The sequence below is a fragment of the Puma concolor genome, chromosome B2 (genome assembly GCF_028749965.1).
Source record: "Puma concolor isolate L17-30 chromosome B2, mPumCon1.1.hap2, whole genome shotgun sequence".
Classification (NCBI taxonomy): Eukaryota; Metazoa; Chordata; class Mammalia; order Carnivora; family Felidae; genus Puma; species Puma concolor.
In genome coordinates this window covers 109,134,932-109,154,366 of record NC_141671.1, presented here as the reverse complement: position 1 = coordinate 109,154,366, position 19,435 = coordinate 109,134,932, and the positions used below count along the sequence as shown (strand labels likewise).

Below are 19,435 nucleotides of genomic sequence, written 5' to 3'. Positions count from 1 at the left end.
TGTTGAACCACTCTTACATCTTGGAATAAATCTCACTTGATCATTGTTTATGATTTTTTTAGTGTATTGTTGAATTTTGTTTGCTAATATTTTCTTGAAGACATTTGCATCTATGTTCATCAAAGCTATTGGCCTGTAGTTTTCTTCTTTTGTACTGTACAAAGTAATGCTGTCTTCTTAGAATAAATTTGGAACTTTTTCTTCCTTTTCTATTTTTTTGGAATAGTTTGAGAAGAATAGGTATTAACTCTTTTGTAAATGTTTAGTAAAATTTACCTGTGAAGCTTTCTGGTCCTGGACTTTTGTTTGTTGGAAAATTTTTAGTTACCAATTCAATTTTGTTTCTAGTAATTGGTCAGTTCAGATTTTCTGTTTTTTTCTGATTCAGTTTTGGAAGATTGTATGTTTCTAGGAATTTATCCATTTCTTCCAGATTGTCCAGTTTGTTGGCATATACTTTTTTATAATATTCTTTTGCAGTCCTTTGTATTTCTGTGGTGTTGGTTGTTACCTCTCTTCCTTTGTATCTGATTTATTTGTTTTATCTATTTATCTTTTTTTCTTGATGAGGCTGGCTACAAGTTTGTCAATTTTGTTGATCTTTTCAAAGAACTGGCTCTTGGTTTCATTGATCTTTTCTATTGTTTTTCTTAGTTTCTATTTCATTTATTTCTGCTTTAATCTTTGTTATTTCCTTTCTTCTCCTAGCTTTGGCCTTTGTGTTTCTTCTTTTTACATGTAAGGTTAGGTTATTTATTTGAGATTTGTTTCTTAAAGTAGGCCTGTAATGTTATAAACTTCCCTCTTATTGGGCACGCCTGGGTGGCTCAGTTCATTAAGCAGCTGACTCTTGATTTTGGCTTAGGTCACAGTTGGTGACATTGAGGTCCACATTGGCCTCCTCACTGACGGTATGGAGCCTGCTCGGGATTCTCTCTCTCTCTCTTTCTCTCTGCCCCTCTCCATGTTCATGTGCATTCTCTCTCTCTCTCTCTCTCTCTCTCTCTCTCAAAATAAAAAATAAACTTAAAAAAAATAAACTTCCTTCTTAGAACTACTTTTGCTGCATACCAAAGATTTTGTACCATTGTGTTTTCATTTTCGTGTGTTTCCATGTTTTGGGTTTTTTTTTTGTTTGTTTTTTTTGTTTTTTTTGGTTTCCTCTTTGATTTGTTGGTTGACTCATTGGTTGTTAAGTAGCATGTTGTTTAGCTTTCATATGTTTGTGTTCTTTCCAGTTTTTTTTTTCTTGTAATTTATTTCTAGTTTCATACCTTTGTGGTTGGAAAAGATGCTTGATGGGATTTCACTTTTTTAAAATTTATTGAAGCTTGTTTTATTGCCTAACATGTGATCTATCTTGAAGAATGTTCCAGGTGCACTTGAAAAGAATGTGTATTCTTCTGTTTAGGGTGGAATGTTCTATACATTAATCTGTTAGGTCCATCTGTTATAATGTGTCATTCAAAGGCACTGTTTCCCAGGGCATCTGGGTGGCTCAGTCGGTTAAGTGTCCGACTCTTGATCTCTGCTCAAGTCTTGATCTCAGGGTTGTGAGTTTGGGCTCCACATTGGGTATGAGACCTACTTAAAAAAAAAAAAATTAGAAAAAGAAAACAAAGGCACTGTTTCCTTATTGATTTTCTATCTAGATGATTTATCCATTGATGTAAATGTACCATCCCTACTATTAATTGTATTACTGTCAATTTCTACCTTTATGTCTATTAATAATTGCTTTATGTATTTAGATACTCTTATCTCAGGTCCATAGACATTTACAGTTGTCATATCCTCTTGTTGGATTAATCTCTTAAACATTATGTAATGCCCTTCTTTGTCTATTGCTTTGGTCTTTGTTTTAAAGTCTATTTTGCCTGAAATAAGTATTTCCACCTTTTTTTTTGTTTTGTTTTGTTTTGCTTCCATTTGCATGATGTATGTGTTTCTGTCCCTTCACTTTAGGTCTGTATATTTCTTTAGGTCTGAAGTGAGTCTCTTGTTAACAGCATATAGATGGGTCTTTTTTTTTTTTTTTTTTTATTCAGTCACCCTATGTCTTTTGATTGAAGCATTTTGTCTATTTACATTTAAAGTGATTATTGATAGGTATGTACTTACTGCCATTTTGTTAATTGTTTTCTGGTTTTTTGTTTTTTTGTTTTTGAGAGAGAGCACACGTGTGGCACGCACATACTTACAAATGGGGGAGAGGGAGAGGGAAAGAGAGAAGCAGGCTCCACACTTAGTATGGAGCCCCATCTGGGCTTGATCCCAGAACTCTGGGATCATGACCTGAGCTGAAAGCAAGAGTTGGATGCTTAACCAACCGAGCCATCCAGGTACCCTGTGTGGTTGTTTTTATAGTTCTTCTGTATTCCTTTCTTATCTAGCTCTATTATCTTATGGTTTGTTGGCTTTCTTTAGTGATACACTTGGATTCTTTTCTCTTTGTTTTTTGCATGTCCTACTACCAGATTTTGGTTTGAGGTTACCGTTAGGTTTGTATATAACATGTTATGCATATAGCAGTCTGTGTTAAGTTCATGGTCTTTTAAGTTTGAACACATTCTGAATTTTTACTACGCACTGTCCACATTTTATACATATGATGTCATATTTTACATCTTTCTACTTTTTGTATCCCTTGACTAATTTTTGTAGACATAACTGATTTTACTACTTTTGTGTTTTAAACTTCATACTGGCTTTATAAGTGATTCATCTACTACCTTTCCTCTGTGTTTACTTTTACCTGTGAGATTTTTCCCTTTTATAATTTTATTCTAGTATGGCTCTTTCTTTTCAGTCAAATAATACCCTGTAATGTTTGTTGTAAGGCTGCCTTAGTGGTGATGGTTTCCTTTAACTTTTGTTTGGGAAATTCTTTTTTTTTTTTTTTTTTTTTTTTTAATTTTTTTTTTTCAACGTTTATTTATTTTTGGGACAGAGAGAGACAGAGCATGAACAGGGGAGGGGCAGAGAGAGAGGGAGACACAGAATCGGAAACAGGCTCCAGGCTCCGAGCCATCAGCCCAGAGCCCGACGCGGGGCTCGAACTCACGGACCGCGAGATCGTGACCTGGCTGAAGTCGGACGCTTAACCGACTGCGCCACCCAGGCGCCCCGGGAAATTCTTTATCTCTCCTTCTATTCTGAATGATAACTTTGCTGGGTAGAGTATTCTTGGTTGCAGGTTTTTTTTCCTTTCAGCACTTTGAATTTGCTACTCCCTTCTGGCCTGCAAAGTTTCTGCTGAAAAATCAGCTGATAGCCTTTGGGATTGCTCTTGTATGTAACTGTTTTCTTTTGTTGCTTTAAAATTCTCTCTTTATTATTACCTTTTGCCATTTTAAGTGAACCTCCTTGGGTTCCTCTTGTTAGGGGCTCTCTGTACTTCCTGGACCTAAATGTTTCCTTCCCCCAGTTAGGGTATTTTCAGCTATTGTTTCTTCAAATAGATTTTTTACCCCTTCTTTCTCTCTTCTCCTTTTGGGATCCCTGTAAAGTGAATGTTAGTATGCTTGATGTTGTCACTGAGTTCCTTTACCCTATTTTCATTTTTTATCATTCTTTTTTGTTTTTGCTGTTCAGCTTGATTTTTCCCATACCCTGTCTTCCAGACCGTGGATCCGTTCTTGTGCCTCCTCTAGTCTGCCGCTTTTTCCCTCCGGTGTATTTTTTCAGTTACTGAATTCTTTCTCTCTGACTGGTTCTTTTTTATATTTTCTCTTTGTTGAAGTTGTCACTGAGATTCTCCACTCTTTTCTCAAGTCCACTGAATATTGTTATGGCAATTATTTTGAATTCTTTATCAGGCCTATTGCTTATCTCCATTTCACTTAGGTCTTATACTGTGATTTTGTCTTATTCTTTTATTTGGAAAGTATTCCTCTGTCTCCTCATTTTGTCTTACTCTCTGTGTTTCTGTGTATTAGAGAGGTCAGCTACACCTCCTGGTGTTGAAAGTAGTGGCTTTATGTAAAAGAGGTCCTGTGTTGTCCAGTAATGCATTACCCCCTGGTGACCAGAACCAGGTGTTCCACTGGGTATCTCCTGTGTGGGCTACGTTCCCCCTGCTGTTGTGACTGAGCCGTATTTGCCTGCAGCCAAGCTGGCTGCACTGACCTGCTTTTCCTCCTGTGGGCGTACTGGGCAGGGTTTGCTCCCTGCACTGTTGAGAGGTCTGTCTGAGGTTGCCTAGGGCTCATTGGTGGGCGAGGTTGGGGTCAGGCTATTTATCTGCAGTCAGCCTCTCTGCCATAACTACAGGTGCATAGAATAACAGGGCTTGCTCCCTGTGCAGCCAGCTAAAAGTCAACTGCTGGATCTGGGTTATCTCACCTTCTCCTCTGGGCAAGAGTCAGTTTGGAGTGGCACATGTCCCTGCTGGGGCGGCTGTTTGCAGGAAGTGGTGGGACAGAAGCTGCTTTCGAGGATGCCTGCTAAGGTGTATTCACAGGAGAATGTAGTGCTAGCAACATAGATGGAGAGTGTGAGCTCTGGCTCCATCAAGTGTCCAGCTATCTAGGCTGGGGAGGGGAAGAGAAATGGTGCCTGTCAGCACTATTATTCCTGGAGATATCTGAATATTCCTGCTGTTCCAGTGCACATTCTGAGATTAGTAAATAAATCTTCACATACATCCTAGGTCCTGTGTCTTTGGTTGAGTTAATTATTATGCTGGCTCTTTAAGAGTGGGGACTCAGTTTTCTACTACCTTTCAGATTTCCTAGAGTTAACCCCACTGATTTTTAAAACTCTCAGAGTTAAGGCTTACTGGTTTTCAAAGCCAGATGTTATGGGGTCTTGTATTCCTAGTTCAGGTCCCTAGTGCCTAGGCTGCCTGGTGTGGGGTCTATCCTCTTGCTTCTTTGTGCTTATGATGTCCCTCCTGTTTGTGGTTAGTTTCACAGGGAGTTTGGTTCCCAGTCATGTCTATGCCCCTCCTACCCTTTTCAATGTGGCTTCCTCTCTAAGATTAGTTGTGGAAGGTTTGTTCTGCCAGTTTTCAGAGTTAGTTGCACTTATGTAGCTGCTATATCAAGAATGTCCTGGAGGAGGTAAGCTCAAGATTCTAAGAAAATGTTTTAAACACATTTTATTAACATGCTCTTATGTAGCAAGTATGCTAATACTATACCGACTCCAAAAAGGTGAACCATTTCATAGAAACATTAGATTCCCTAGGTAAGCCACCTAGAGCTCATCAATGTTATTTGATAATATGTGAAAATTTTACTTATAAGACTGGTATGCGAGTACTATTGAATATAAGTTGTGGTTTAAAGCAATGGTCTGTGTTATTGCTCTAGAACAGATAGAATAGAACCTACATGGCAGAGGTCAATAACCCACTATTTTTGAGAAGTTAGAGTGTCTCTTTTCAATATTCTTTAAGTTTGGTGCTTTAAGGTGAGTAGCTCAATTAGAAGGACTAAGTGTTTAATAATAAAAATATATTTTATTCTTCCTTGTACAGGATCTTTTTAAAAAAAAATATTGAATCTGAGATTGTTCCTTTATTACTTTGTAAGTTCCCTTGTGCCTCATATAGTACTTGTGTACTTGAGGGTAAATCCACACTTCCTCCCTCCTTCTCTCTCTCTCTCTCTTTCTCTCTCTATTAGTCTATGTGTCTCTGACATTGATAAGAAAGGGAAAGTGAACAAGTTCCCAGAAATTTCAAATAAGCAAAAACTAAAGATTGAGATTGGCTGGGAAACATCTGGAGGAGTAGTGATGAGAAGGGTCTGCACATGGTTGCTGTGTGTCTGAGGCTGTTTCAGTGGGACATGCTGAGAAGGCTGGGGCTGGCCTCACCAGCTAACATTAGCAGCATTGTTTGTGTCCAGTGGAGAAGAGCACCCCCACTGCACTCTGTGAGGATAATTTCATCTCCCTATTAAGGAGAACTATGACTCAGTCAGACAGGAGTTGTCCATCTTCCCTCTTTACCTAAAGATCTCAGTCTTCAGCCTTGCTCTCTTGGAAGGACTTTTTCCTACTGTCAGCCAGCACCAGTCTTTCCACTGTGTCAGGCAAGCCCAGCCTCAGACTTTCTTCATGACTTCGGTTCTACAATTGACCCTTTCTGGGTCACATTTTCAATCTCTCTTTTAAGAAAAGTACTCTCCCTGAACTTTGCTGCCTCCTAAGCCATTATCCTAGTTGTCCCTAGTTGTTTCCTTTCTTTTACCACCATTTCTTGGAGCTTTTCTCTACTAATGGACTGCCTCCATTCACTTACCATCCACTCACCCACTTTTGCCATTTTTCTTCCAGCTCTGCCCTCACCACTCTACCAAATGTGCTCTCAAAGACCTGCTTCTGAGATTTAGATTCTGAATTCAGGGTCTTTGAGTCTTCATTTTTCTTGATTTTTATTCAGCCTTTGACAAGATGTATTGTTCATCTTAGACCTTGATGCTCTGCCTCCATTCCACTCTTACTCATCTGTCCAGCATGTTGCCTCTGTCTGTGGGTCCTCATCCTCCCTGCTGCCCCTGAACCCTGCCCAAGGCCTGTCCTCAGTCTTTTTCAGTCTTTCTAATTAGTTTCTCCCTTCTGGATCCCATCCAGAGCAACAGCTACAATGCAAGTACCTCTGCAGTGTGTTGCATGTCTACCTTTGTAGCTCTGGAACCCATTTTTCCCCTCACAGAATCCTGTGCTTTCCATTTCTGTGCCTTCTACTCTTAGCCTTCAGCTCACAATTCTCTCTCTCTCTACTTTATCCATAACATTTTGACTAAATGAAGAGATTCTGGTTGAGATAAAGTAAGCATTTCATTGAGAATAAGGGGAAACCCCTACATTACCACTGTCACTCCCATCCCTTGCAAAAACTCATTTTGTCTTTATTCTCCTTTGTGTAACTTATCAAAATTTTATTTGACTAATGGAGTAAATATTTGTTTAAGATTGGTCTCCACCAAGTTGCATGAGAATAGATACCATGTATGTGCATCCAGCTCACAGTTGTGTTTACTCTGCCAGTTATAGACCTTGGCACATAGCAGGTGTGCAATATATTTTTGCTGAACGGAAGAATAAATGAAGTAGGAATTGACCATTATAGATTTGCCAGTATGTTATCAAATTTTAACTAACTAGATTTTTAAACTTTTTCTCAAAATATGATCTTTTTCATAAGTAAAATTATTTCATAAGTAAAATTCTTTAAAATATTTAAGTGTGATTTTTATTTTTATTTTTATTTTTTTTATTTTTTTTTATTTATTTATTTTTTCAACGTTTATTTATTTTTTGGGACAGAGAGAGACAGAGCATGAACGGGGGAGGGGCAGAGAGAGAGGGAGACACAGAATCGGAAACAGGCTCCAGGCTCTGAGCCATCAGCCCAGAGCCCGACGCGGGGCTCGAACTCACGGACCGCGAGATCGTGACCTGGCTGAAGTCGGACGCTTAACCGACTGCACCACCCAGGCGCCCCTTAAGTGTGATTTTTATAAATGTTTTATTGAGTGATTTTAAAGGAAACTTTCAGAGTGCCTGTTGGTAATTAATGAATGTTCCTTTAATTTTCTTTTTGAATTTTGATTGTTTTTTTCCTAAATGAAGGCATTTTGAATATTCTTTTTTTAATATTGTTAGTGTTAATCTTTTAAAAGGGCTTAATGTTTTCTGACTATAATAGTAACATACATTCATTATAGAAGGTTTAGAAATACTGAAAGTATTTTCAGTGGAAAAGAGAGTGAGGAAGCAAGCTCACTGATGTCTCTTATATAGGCACTGATCCCGTCATGAGGGCACCACCCTCATGATCTTGTCTAAACTTAATTATTTCCCGAAGGCCCCATCTTCAAATACCATTATATTGGCAGTTAGGGCTTCATTCAGTTAGATGAATTTTGTTGGGGGCAGGAGAGGGACACAATACAGTCTATAGCAGCCAACAACAAGAACTATTTCAGAGACGGTTTGTTGTTACCTAAGTAGCATTTTAAAGAGTAGATCTAGACTTATTCTTATTTTATTAGTGGGTAAGATTATTTGAAAATCTTCATAGAAAAAGTAAAAATTACTGACTATTCCTTTTTCATCCTGGAATATGTAGTTAAATCGTGCATTGTTGACATAAGCTGGAGCTGCGAAATTACATGAAATTGTAATAATTGTGCTCTCCCATTCTCTGAGTGCTTATAGTCCCTGAAAAACTGCAAATGGCTCTTAATGTCTTTAAAAATACTTTATGAAAAGAGATATTAGAGAGTTTCCTTTTCCCATGTGGAAAATAATAGCCAACTTTATGGGTGATTATGATCACTCACTAAAGTTTCTTTTAAAGTTATTCTCGGGCACCTGGGGGGCTCAGGTTAAATGCAGCCTCGGTTAAATGTCCGACTTTGGCTTAGGTCATGATTTCACAGCTCATGAGTTTGAGCCCTGCGTCGGGCTCTGTGCTGACAGCTCAGAACCTAGAGCCTGCTTCAGATTCTGTGACTCCCTCTCTCTCTGCCCTACTCTATCTTGTGGTGCTCTGTCCTCTGTGTCTCAAAAAATAAATAAATAAATAAATAAATAAACAAACAAACATTAAAGACAAATTTTAAAGCTATTCCCATTTTCTCCATAAATGATACAATGAATAAAAAAAGATTTATCATCTCATAGTGCTTTATATTTTTTGAAAAATATTTATATAGTATCATTTTTTTAAATGTCAGTGATAGGTTGATCTTATAATAATGATGTCACTAGGATAGAATAAATATGATCTCTATTTAATATTGAGAAACTTGAAGAAATTGGAGAAATTAAGTTATTTTACGTAGAGTGAGAAATCCAGTTTGGATCAGTTCTGTTACTTCAAGTCATATTTTCTGTGTGTTCAAAGAACATAGAATATTTCTATTTCTTTGGTCTGAGAAAGAGTAATTAATCAGAGAAAGATACTTTAAAATGGTTACCTTTGTAATTATGTAGAAAAGTGAACAGTCAGGGGATATCTTGTTAATGTCAAGTTGAAAATTCATATATAGCATTCTCATTTATAGTGGTGTATTTTAAATGGCTATTTAAAGACACTATTAGTTTGTTATTGTTGTTTTTTAAGATTTTAGAAACTTTATTTTAACACTGCTGTCTTGGAAGATACTATTATATGGCCAGTATAATATTGTATTTCTTTTATATTTATACTTTCAGAATCAAATAATTGGTTTTCTTAATGTCTTAAGAAGCTGTAGTGGTAAGAACCCTGGACTATTTATTAGAGGGTAAACAAAGCTAGTGCAAATATTTTTTATTTTTGGCTGCCAACTTTGGCTGATGAGTTGTCAAGTGCGGAGCGCCTGCGGGGCTCAGTCGGTCCAGAGTCTGACTTCGGCTCAGGTCATGATCTCACAGTTCATGAGTTTGAGCCCTGTGTGGGGCTCTGTGCTGACAGCTCGGAGCCTGGAGCCTGCTTCAGATTCTGTGTCCCCCCGATCCCGACCCCTGCTTGTGCTCTGTCTCTCTCTGTCTTTCAAAAATGAATAAACATTTAAAAAAATTTTTTTTAATTTTTTTTTAATGTTTTATTTTTGAGACAGAGAGAGACAGAGCATGAATGGGGAGAGGGTCAGAGAGAGAGGGAGACACAGAATCAGAAGCAGGCTCCAGGTTCTGAGCTGTCAGCACAGAGCCTGACGCGGGGCTCGAACTCACGGACCGCGAGATCGCGACCTGAGCCGAAGTCAGACGCTTAACTGGCTGAGCCACCCAGGCGCCCCTAAAAAAATTTTTTTAAAAGATGACTTGTCAAGTGTACATCACAACAGGAGTCACTACTAAGGTCTCTTCCGTAATTACTCAACTTTGTTGTTGTAGTAGGAAAGCAGCTGTACACTACACATACACAAAGGGGCATAGCAGTGCTCCAGTAAAACTATTTACAAAGACCAGCAGCAGCCATATTGGGCCTGCAGGCCATAGTTTGCCGACATCTGGAATAGAATATCAAGTGAAATAGAGTTCCTCACCATATTCCCCTATTATTGGTCAGACATTTAGTTTGTTTTTCTTAAATTCTATTCTAATTTCACCTTTTAATCCATACTTTTGTATGTTACTGTGCTTTTATATCTTCAGCTACTTTTCTAGGCTCTCTAACATCCTAACCCAGCTTGCCAAAATTGTTGTCAAGACCCCCATTTTTAACCAGTTGAACATTTACTGATTTACAGGAATGAATAGTGGTAAGGAAATGAAGGTACTGGATATAAAGAAAAGATAGACTCCCGTGAATTTGGGTGGTCTTGGAAGCCTTATTAAAGGATACAGGACTTGAGCTGATGCTTCAAAAACTGCAGGGAAATCAAGTATTAGAAAAAAGAGAAGAGTATTGTTGAGAAATTGTTGACAAGGGGAAGCTCACATCTTCCCATAGTGTTTCATCCCTCGTTATATGGAATCCCACCATGGAGTGGTCCTTTTCAAGATCATCTCCTGGGATAAAATGATGAAAAGTGTCACTTATTATTCTCAAGGGATTCCATCTCTTGTATCATTTATTTTCCTTCCATGTGCTTAGTAAGATAGGGGATTTGTGCAGATTCCCTGGGAAGGTCTGAGACCTGTGGCCTACACCAGCTCTGCTCTAAGCATTCTACAAATGGACTTCTCTCCAGCTAGTTGGCATTTTTTTTCCCTTAGTGCCTCTTTCAGTCTTTTGTGGGCATCAACATGATGGGTAGGTAAGACCCTGGAGGAAGGTAGTAGGAGTCTACCAACTTTCTTGGGTTATAGGCTACCTTTGGGCTTAAATGTGTAAATGAAAGGAGTCCTCTATGGGGATCTTGTCTAGCTCATTAGGGACATAACCTGGGATTTGGAATTAGGGTTATTTAAAAAAGGAGAAACTGGAAATGAGCATTTATTTCTGTTCTGTGCACATATTTCCCTTTGGAAGTAGCTAGCAGGTGAAGTAGCTGGCAAGACAAATGGAGTCCTGCCATCTCTCAATCTTTTCACCTTTGCTATGATTACATCTCTCAATAGTTAGAGCAGACCATGTGAGTATATGAATGGGGGCCTGATTCTGGAAGACAAAGCCCTGTGTGGAGAGAGTGAAGCCCCTGCAGTGGGGTAAGCCTCTAATGTGTCTTCTCCTTCCACAAGTACAGCTACAGGCCTAGCAGGTGACCATCTAGATTTAGCAATAGGATCTGGCGTCACCAGGATGTGTGAAGAGCCAGGTAGTTTGTTTCTGTTGCCTCAGGCTGTATGAACAAGTTCTCTACAAAAATTGCAACATGTTTGCATCTTAATTGCCTCTGACTTTTGGGGCTGGAATCCATTTCTAAAGCCAGAATAAGATCACATTGAAACGAGCAAAGCTCCAGGACACTGATTTTTTAGCTTCTGGATTTTTGGATTGGAGAGTGTTCATTTCTCTTTACTTCAGAAGAAAGTGGGTGAACCTGTAAGCCTTAAGTAATAGTCATGAATATTGTACTGTTTGGCCACAGTGGTATGATGGAGGGTATCAAAGAACATACAAGAATGGAAGCATCACTACAAAGGGAGTATGTTGTCATTTGTAATTAAGGTTGGGGAAATGTCAATGGAATCATTAGAATCCAAGGACTAAAATGAAAATAAAGACCTTTGCCCAGATACTCTGGCTCTAGAACCCTGGCTTGCCTGGATTCAGAGGGAAAATTAGGCAGTGAGTAAAACTATACTGTTTAATATGTGAGCAGAAAAGTACTAACTGGATTTTGTAAGGAAACCACTAGGAACTTGGAGAGAAGAGGATCAGCTTTAAAAACTGACCATAGGAGGGGCGCCTGGGTGGCGCAGTTGGTTAAGCGTCCGACTTCAGCCAGGTCACGATCTCGCGGTGCGTGAGTTCGAGCCCCGCGTCAGGCTCTGGGCTGATGGCTCAGAGCCTGGAGCCTGTTTCCGATCCTGTGTCTCCCTCTCTCTGTGCCCCTCCCCCGTTCATGCTCTGTCTCTCTCTGTCCCAAAAAAAATAAATAAACGTTGAAAAAAATAAAAACTGACCATAGGAGAATTAGAAGAGGAAATTTCTAAATTTAGAATGTACCGGACATTAAACAGATGAAAGAGCCTTTAAGAAAACTTAAGGCCTAGAACTTCCACTCATGCAAAGCACTAGAGTAAGGCAGATACTTTGAGGCTTTTCTGCTGATCCTCACCCCAAACTAGACTGGACCCTATGGAGAGCTCCTTTCTTCTAGGCTTCCTTTGTCTCTTTTCTCCTCACTGTTTCATTTATAGTGGAATCTTCAGATGCAACTTTTCAGGTTGTGCTAAGGTAAAACTTTGCTATGTAAATCAATCTATGAATCTAAAACAATGCATGAAGCTTCAGTATTTAGTATTTACCATACCCAATTTTGTGTGTTGAAAAATATCAATCCAAATGGAAGAATTAACTTCCAGTAAGAACAGAACATGGTTTGCTCAATTCTTTCCCTTTTTTAAAACTATGCAGGTAATATATGCTTTAAATACTAAAAATGATGAGCATGAATCTGCAATGCAGGCCCTCAAAGATGCTCACGAAGAAGAAATCCAACAGATTCTTGCAGAAACAAGAGAAAAAATATTGCAGTATAAAAGCAAAGTAACAGAGGAGTTAGACCTGAAGAGAAAGATTCAGGTTTTAGAAGCATCATTAGAAGACCACATAAAAATGAAGCAGCAGGCTTTGACAGAATTTGAAGCTTATAAGCACAGAGTCGAGGACATGCAACTTTGTGCAGAAGCCCAGCATGTCCAACGCATAGTAACCATGTCTAGAGAGGTTGAAGAGATCAGAAGGAAATTTGAGGAAAGATTACGGAGTTTTGGGCAACTCCAAGTACAGTTTGAAAAAGACAAACGGTTGGCATTGGAAGATTTGCGAACTGCTCATAGACGGGAAATCCAAGAGCTGTTGAAGTCCCAGCAGGATCACAGTGCCTCGGTCAGTAAAGGGCAGGAGAAGGCAGAGGAACTGCACAGGGTGGAGGTGGAGACATTAAACAAAACACTGGAGGAGCTAAGACTTGAACGGAAAAAGTTAATTGAGGATTATGAAGGCAAGTTGAATAAAGCTCAGTCCTTTTATGAGCACGAGCTTGATACTTTGAAAAGGTCACAGCTTTTTACGGCGGAAAGCCTCCAGGCTAGCAAAGAAAAGGAAGCTGATCTTAGAAAAGAATTTCAGGGACAAGAAGCAATTTTAAGAAAAACTATAGGAAAATTGAAGACAGAGTTACAGATGGTACAGGATGAAGCTGGAAGTCTTCGCGACAAATGCCAAAAGCTTCAGATAGCACTTGTTACAGCAGAGAACAATGTTCAGGTAAGCCTCTCACTTTCAACCTATGGATACCCACTCTCTCTCCCTCCCCAGTTTTGTCTTTTTCTTTTCAATTAGACTACTTTAACTTTTTTTTTTCCCATTTTGCTTTCTTCTGCTTTTCCTTTGTGAGAAAAATCAAAAAAGGGGCAAATTTTTACTACTCTGTAGTTATTATCTACTACTAGAATTTCAGATATTAAAGGCCCATAAAGATAACTTAAAACCTGATAAAGAAATGTTTCTAATGAAACAACGTGTTGATATTTTTCACAAGTGACTTGGGAGAGTTAAAATATTGGGCTTTAGTTTTAATTATGTTTTCTCCTTTACCTTCGTTAATAATGGTCTGCACAGTGATCAAAAAATTGTTTTCTAAACCTGAAAATAGGTATAGAAAATTTCATAGCTGTTTTTAATATCTGCAGCATTTGAGTGGATTAAAAAAGGTTGACTAGCCTTTCATGATTGGGTCATATGATTTATGAAGGTAAGTTCTAAGTGTTATCAAAACAGATTTAAAACTAAGTATTATTAACTGTGACTTTTGAATATGAGAAAGTTGATGCTTGTAATTTAAGTGAATTGGCATCATTAGCTTAGCTAATTAGCTTTGCATCATTCTTGCATATTACTAATGGCTATTTGATCATTCTTAGGTTCTTCAAAAACAGCTTGATGATGCCAAAGAGGGAGAGATGGACTTACTAAGCAAGCACAAGGAAGTGGAAAGTGAGCTCGCAGCGGCCAGAGAACGTTTACAACAACAGGCTTCAGACCTTGTCCTCAAAGCTAGTATGTGTGACCGCAGTTCTTGGTGTATTCCTTAGCTAAAACCAACACTAAAATATTTACTCAAGACAAAATTTGCCTTCTCATACTTTAACATTATTTAGATTCTAAATATTTTAAAGGACTCTAATTTCTTTTTAATCATAAGATAAGCAAATAATAACTTATTTTTAAGAATATATATTTTTATACAAAAATTAAGAGCAGGTATTTTATCACCAATAAACCATTCACTAAAAGAACAAAGAAGCATTCTAAGAAGTTTTTTGTTCTTTAAAAACATGTTTTAGGGGCGCCTGGCTGGCGCAGTCGGTTAAGCGTCCGACTTCAGCCAGGTCACGATCTCGCGGTCCGGGAGTTCGAGCCCCGCGTCAGGCTCTGGGCTGACGGCTCAGAGCCTGGAGCCTGTTTCCGATTCTGTGTCTCCCTCTCTCTCTGCCCCTCCCCCGTTCATGCTCTGTCTCTCTCTGTCCCAAAAATAAATAAACGTTGAAAAAAAAATTAAAAAAAAAAAAAAAAAACACATGTTTTAAAGTATTTAAAATTAGTGGAACTATATGTGAATTATAGTGCCTCATTTCATTTGGCTTATTAATAAGGATCATTTACATACTAAAGCTGAGTTGCCCATCCTAATATGGCTAATGTTCTCATTTCATAACCTGTACTAGAGGAAGTGGGTGATTCATGTCAGTTCTGAAGTTACATTTTGCCCAAGTGTTTAGTGTGCCAGATGAAGCCATTTGAAGTAATTCTTTGAGAATGTCATTTGATTTGATTGGCTCATCTGTGAATTCCCAGATGACCTTTCTCCTAAGTAGTAGTTTTTCAACTTTAGTGTGTATGAAAATCACCCAAAGGGCTTGTGCAACCACAGATGCTGGGCTCCAGCCTCAGAGCTTCTGATTTAGCAGGTCTGAGATGATCTTCACTGCGGGCTCAAGTTCCCAGGTCTGCTGGTCCAGGGCACTTTGAGAACCACTGGCCTACCTAACACATGCTTTCTGAGACCTTTATCTCACACTCATTTTTCATCTCTCTGTCTCTCTTATTGCCCGTCCCCCTTTTTTGTTGTTGTCATTTATTTATTCTTTGATAACTTGCTGACTTAATCTCTTAATCCACCTTAGTTCTTTATTTCTTGTCTAAAACAAATTCAGTTTCAACCAAACCACTGCCTTCCATATTTACTACCTGTGTACAAATTTCTTTCTCTTTAAAATTTTTTTTAATGTTTATTTATTTTTGACAGAGAGAGACAGAGCATGAGTGGGGGAGGGGCAGAGAGAGAGGGAGACACAGAATGCAAAGCAGGCTCCAGGCTCCAAGCTGTCAGCACAGAGCCTGACGCGGGGCTCGAACTCACAGACTGTGAGATCATGACCTGAGCCGAAGTTGGATGCTCAACCGACTGAGCCACCCAGGCGCCCCTAAATTTCTTTCTCTTTATGTGAGAATTTGAAAAAAGAGATTAGAAAAGAACAAATTGCTCATTTTGGCACTGTAGTGCCATCCTCTTTGTTTGACTCCCAAGGCTTTTTTTTACATGCATCTCTGAGAGTTGCTTCTACTTCAGCTTGTTTAGTGTGCAATCTTAAAAAAGGGTCCTGGGTACAGTGATGCAGTGATGTGAAAATAGACCTTTTCCTCATTTAAATGATTCTACTTGGGGGGCGCCTGGGTGGCGCAGTTGGTTAAGCGTCCGACTTCAGCCAGGTCACGATCTCGCGGTCCGTGAGTTCGAGCCCCGCGTCGGGCTCTGGGCTGATGGCTCAGAGCCTGGAGCCTGCTTCCGATTCTGTGACTCCCTCTCTCTCTGCCCCTCCCCCCTTCATGCTCTGTCTCTCTCTGTCCCAAAAATAAATAAACGTTGAAAAAAAAAAATTTAAATGATTCTACTTGGATAAGAAACATTCCCATGGTAAATATTTCCATTTTATACAGTGAACAAACCAAAGTACTGTTTGTACACGCAGACTATTTATTTCACTCAGGTATTAAGTACAATTGTGTCATTAAATATAAACTTTTACACCACAGTGCAACAAATTTTAAATTGCAGAGTTTTTCTTTTTGGGGTATAGGTCATATTGGAATGCTTCAAGCGACTCAGATGACCCAGGAGGTTACAATTAAAGATCTAGAATCAGAAAAATCAAGGACCAATGAGAGATTGTCTCAGCTTGAAGAAGAAAGAGCTTTTTTGCAAAGCAAAACTCAGAGTCTGGATGAAGAGCAGAAGCAGCAGATTTTGGAACTGGAGAAGGTAAAAAGCAGTAGAGTTTGCCCCCCACCTGCTGTCCCACAACAAAGAAAGGAAAAGAAAAAAAGTTCGGTTTTCTCAGATTTGATTTAAAAAGTGTTTACTTCTACTTCACAGTAACAGTCAATTTTTATGTAATGTTTATGTATTTTGAGAAAGAGAGAGTGGGGGCGGTGCGTGGAGAGAGGGAGAGAGAAAATCCTAAGCAGCTAACATGGGGTTTGAACTCACAAAACTGTGAGATCATGACCTGAGCCAAAATCAAGAGTCAGATGCTTAACGAACTAAGCCACCCAGGAGCTCCAATAACAGTCCATTTCTTAATTCTAGTAAGTTTTTGTCTTTATTTTGAGGAAAAAGATATAAAGCTGGACTATCTATTGTACATGTATTCAGAATATTTTTTTCAGATTTTTTTAATTTTATTTTTTATTTTTTAAAATTTACATCTAAATTAGTTAGCATATAGTGCAACAATGATTTCAAGAGTAGATTCCTTAGTGCCCCTTACCCATTTAGCCCATCCCCCCTCCTACAACCCCTCTAGTAACCCTCAGTTTGTTCTCTGTATTTATGAGTCTCTTCTGTTTTGTCCCCCTCCCTGTTTTTATATTATTTTTGTTTCCCTTCCCTTATGTTCATCTGTTTTGTCTTTTAAAGTCCTCATATGAGTGAAGTCATATGATTTTTGTCTTTCTCTGACTAATTTCACTTAGCATAATACCCTCCAGTTCCCTCGACGTCACTGCAGATGGCAAGATTTCATTCTTTTTGATTGCTGAGTAATACCCCATTGTATCTGTATATACCATATTTTCTTTTTCCATTCATCCATCGATGGACATTTGGGCTCTTTCCATACTTTGGCTATTGTTGATAGTGCTGCTATAAACATGGGGGTGCATGTGTCCCTTCGAAACAGCACACCTGTATCCCTTGGATAAATGCCTAGTAGTGCAATTGCTGGGTTGTAGGGTAGTTCTATTTTTAGTTTTTTGAGGAACCTCCATACTGTTTTCTAGAGTGGCTGCACCAGCTGGCATTCCCATGTATTCAGAATATTATTAACAACTTACAATGTAAAAACTTAAGACATTTCAACGTATTTCAACCAGAAACTGTGAAACTCTTATTTCAGTGGAATGTACATTGTGGTTGATCATATGTTTTTGTACTGATGAAATGTATTTTTGCCTATACACCTAGGAAATTTTGGTAAAACTTTTGGCAATCATTGAGCTCTGAAAATTCATATACCAACATATTGAATTTCTAGATTAAACAAATAAGACCTATCATTTGTAGAGTAATTGCTGAATATTTATTGCAGTTGTTTAGATATCAAGTGGGAGTTTTGGAATCTTTCTTTCCCTCAACAACCAGGCATATTAAAAATAAGTCTGATCTCCTTGCCCTTTGCACACCTCCCATTCATGCCTTACCTGAGTGCCATGTGGTTTCTCTTACGACGACTCCACAGAATGTGTGTTTGCCCCAGCCTCCGGGGACATCCTGGTTGCTGGACTTGATGAATCTCATCCAACAGTGTTACTTATTTCTCTCTGATTTACAACATCTCCCTTTTGGTATTTCACATTCTCCCACATTTTCCTCCTGCCTGCCCGGCCTTGCAGTCTTGTTTGTGAGCTTTCCTTCTGTCTGTTCCCTTACCATTTACATTCCCCAGCATTTTCACCTCATTCTATATGCTTTTCCATTCTGGTAACATCAGCTGTCACTTGTTAAGTGATCCCTCCCAAATCTGTTGGCCTAGGCCCCATCTTTTCCCTAAATTTGTGCCCTGTGTGTCTAACTCCCACAGGATATGTTGGTTTCTCACAAACGTGTCAAATCAGCATACCTAGAACTTTCTCCCCTCAGAAGTACTTTTCTTTCCCCCACTCCTTTTTTCAACCAATAGCACTACTGTGTGTATAGCTTGGTAAATCAGTTGTTATTGATTACTGTTTCCTTAACCCTCTTATCTGTTAGGGAGTCCTCTTGGCTTTCTGCTACCTTAATTTTATTTTTATTCCATGATATCCCTTCATACCCTTACGCGGATTCTAGGTTTAGGTTTAGATCATTGTTGCCTGGATTTCAGTTACAGCTTCCTAAGTGCTCTCCCTGCCTCAGCTCACTAGCCTACTGTCAACATGACTGTTGTTAAAAATATGTCAGTTACATAAATTGCAGTGATTTCTCATTCCTATCAGAATAAAAGTCAGAGTCCTTAGCATAAAAGACCCTTTTTCATCATTTGATTCATGCTCCCTGCTGAGCCCCATTCCTTACCACTGCCAGCCTCATATCTGCTGTTCCGTCCACACCGCTCAGCTACATGGCCTTCCTATCATATCTGAACTTCATTACCCAGCTGGCTACTGCTCATTTTTCAAAATGCTGGAAATGGTTTTGAATGCAGGTTTTTGACACCAGATCTAGGTTTGAAATTTTCTCCTCTTTCATTTCGTGATGGACTTGTGAGAATTAAATGAGAACGTGTCATCAGCAGCTCAGATGTTTTCTCTTCTGGAAAGCCTTCCCTGATGTATGTATGTATGTATGTATGTATGTATGTATGTATGTATGTCTCTCTCTCTGTCTCTCTCTCTCTCTCTCTCTCTCTCTCTCTCTCTCTCTCTCACACACACACACACACACACACACACACACACACGCACACACACCCTTTCCCACCCCATCCAGGTTAGTCTCCTTTCCTGTATACTCTTACAATGTGTGATGTACACTCCTTTCATAGAATGTATAAAATTATATTTCCATTGTCTTTTGCCTTTTTCCAGACTGTGACTGCTTAAAAGGCATATAATTGGCACTCAGTGAAATTGTATTGAATATCATCTGAGTGGTAAATTGGTAAGCCATTTTGTGTACAGCTTTGACATACAGGAAGGCTTTCTGTCTTAAGCTCACAGATGTGCTAACTCACACTTGGTTCTGACCTAGCCTGTTTTATTACTTGTGTTAAAATTATTAATTTTGTCAGTGCTACCCTGTCATTTTCTGAGAACACCAATGATGTAATCTCATGTCCA

At 38.9% G+C, this 19,435-nt stretch overlaps 1 protein-coding gene across 11 annotated transcripts in view; it reads left to right on the top strand.

The window, feature by feature from the left end:
- Positions 1–19,435, top strand: part of FAM184A (family with sequence similarity 184 member A) — a 124,004-nt gene that overhangs the window by 34,020 nt on the left and 70,549 nt on the right. For all 11 annotated transcript variants that reach the window (XR_015251505.1, XM_086707703.1, XM_086707701.1 and 8 more), the window contains exons 2-4: positions 12,470–13,324; positions 13,981–14,116; positions 16,198–16,379. Coding sequence is in view for 10 of the 11 variants with exons in the window: in XM_086707703.1 (XP_086563829.1) it covers positions 12,470–13,324; positions 13,981–14,116; positions 16,198–16,379 (1,173 nt within the window). In the remaining variant the exon portion in view is untranslated. The remainder of the gene's footprint in view (positions 1–12,469; positions 13,325–13,980; positions 14,117–16,197; positions 16,380–19,435) is intronic.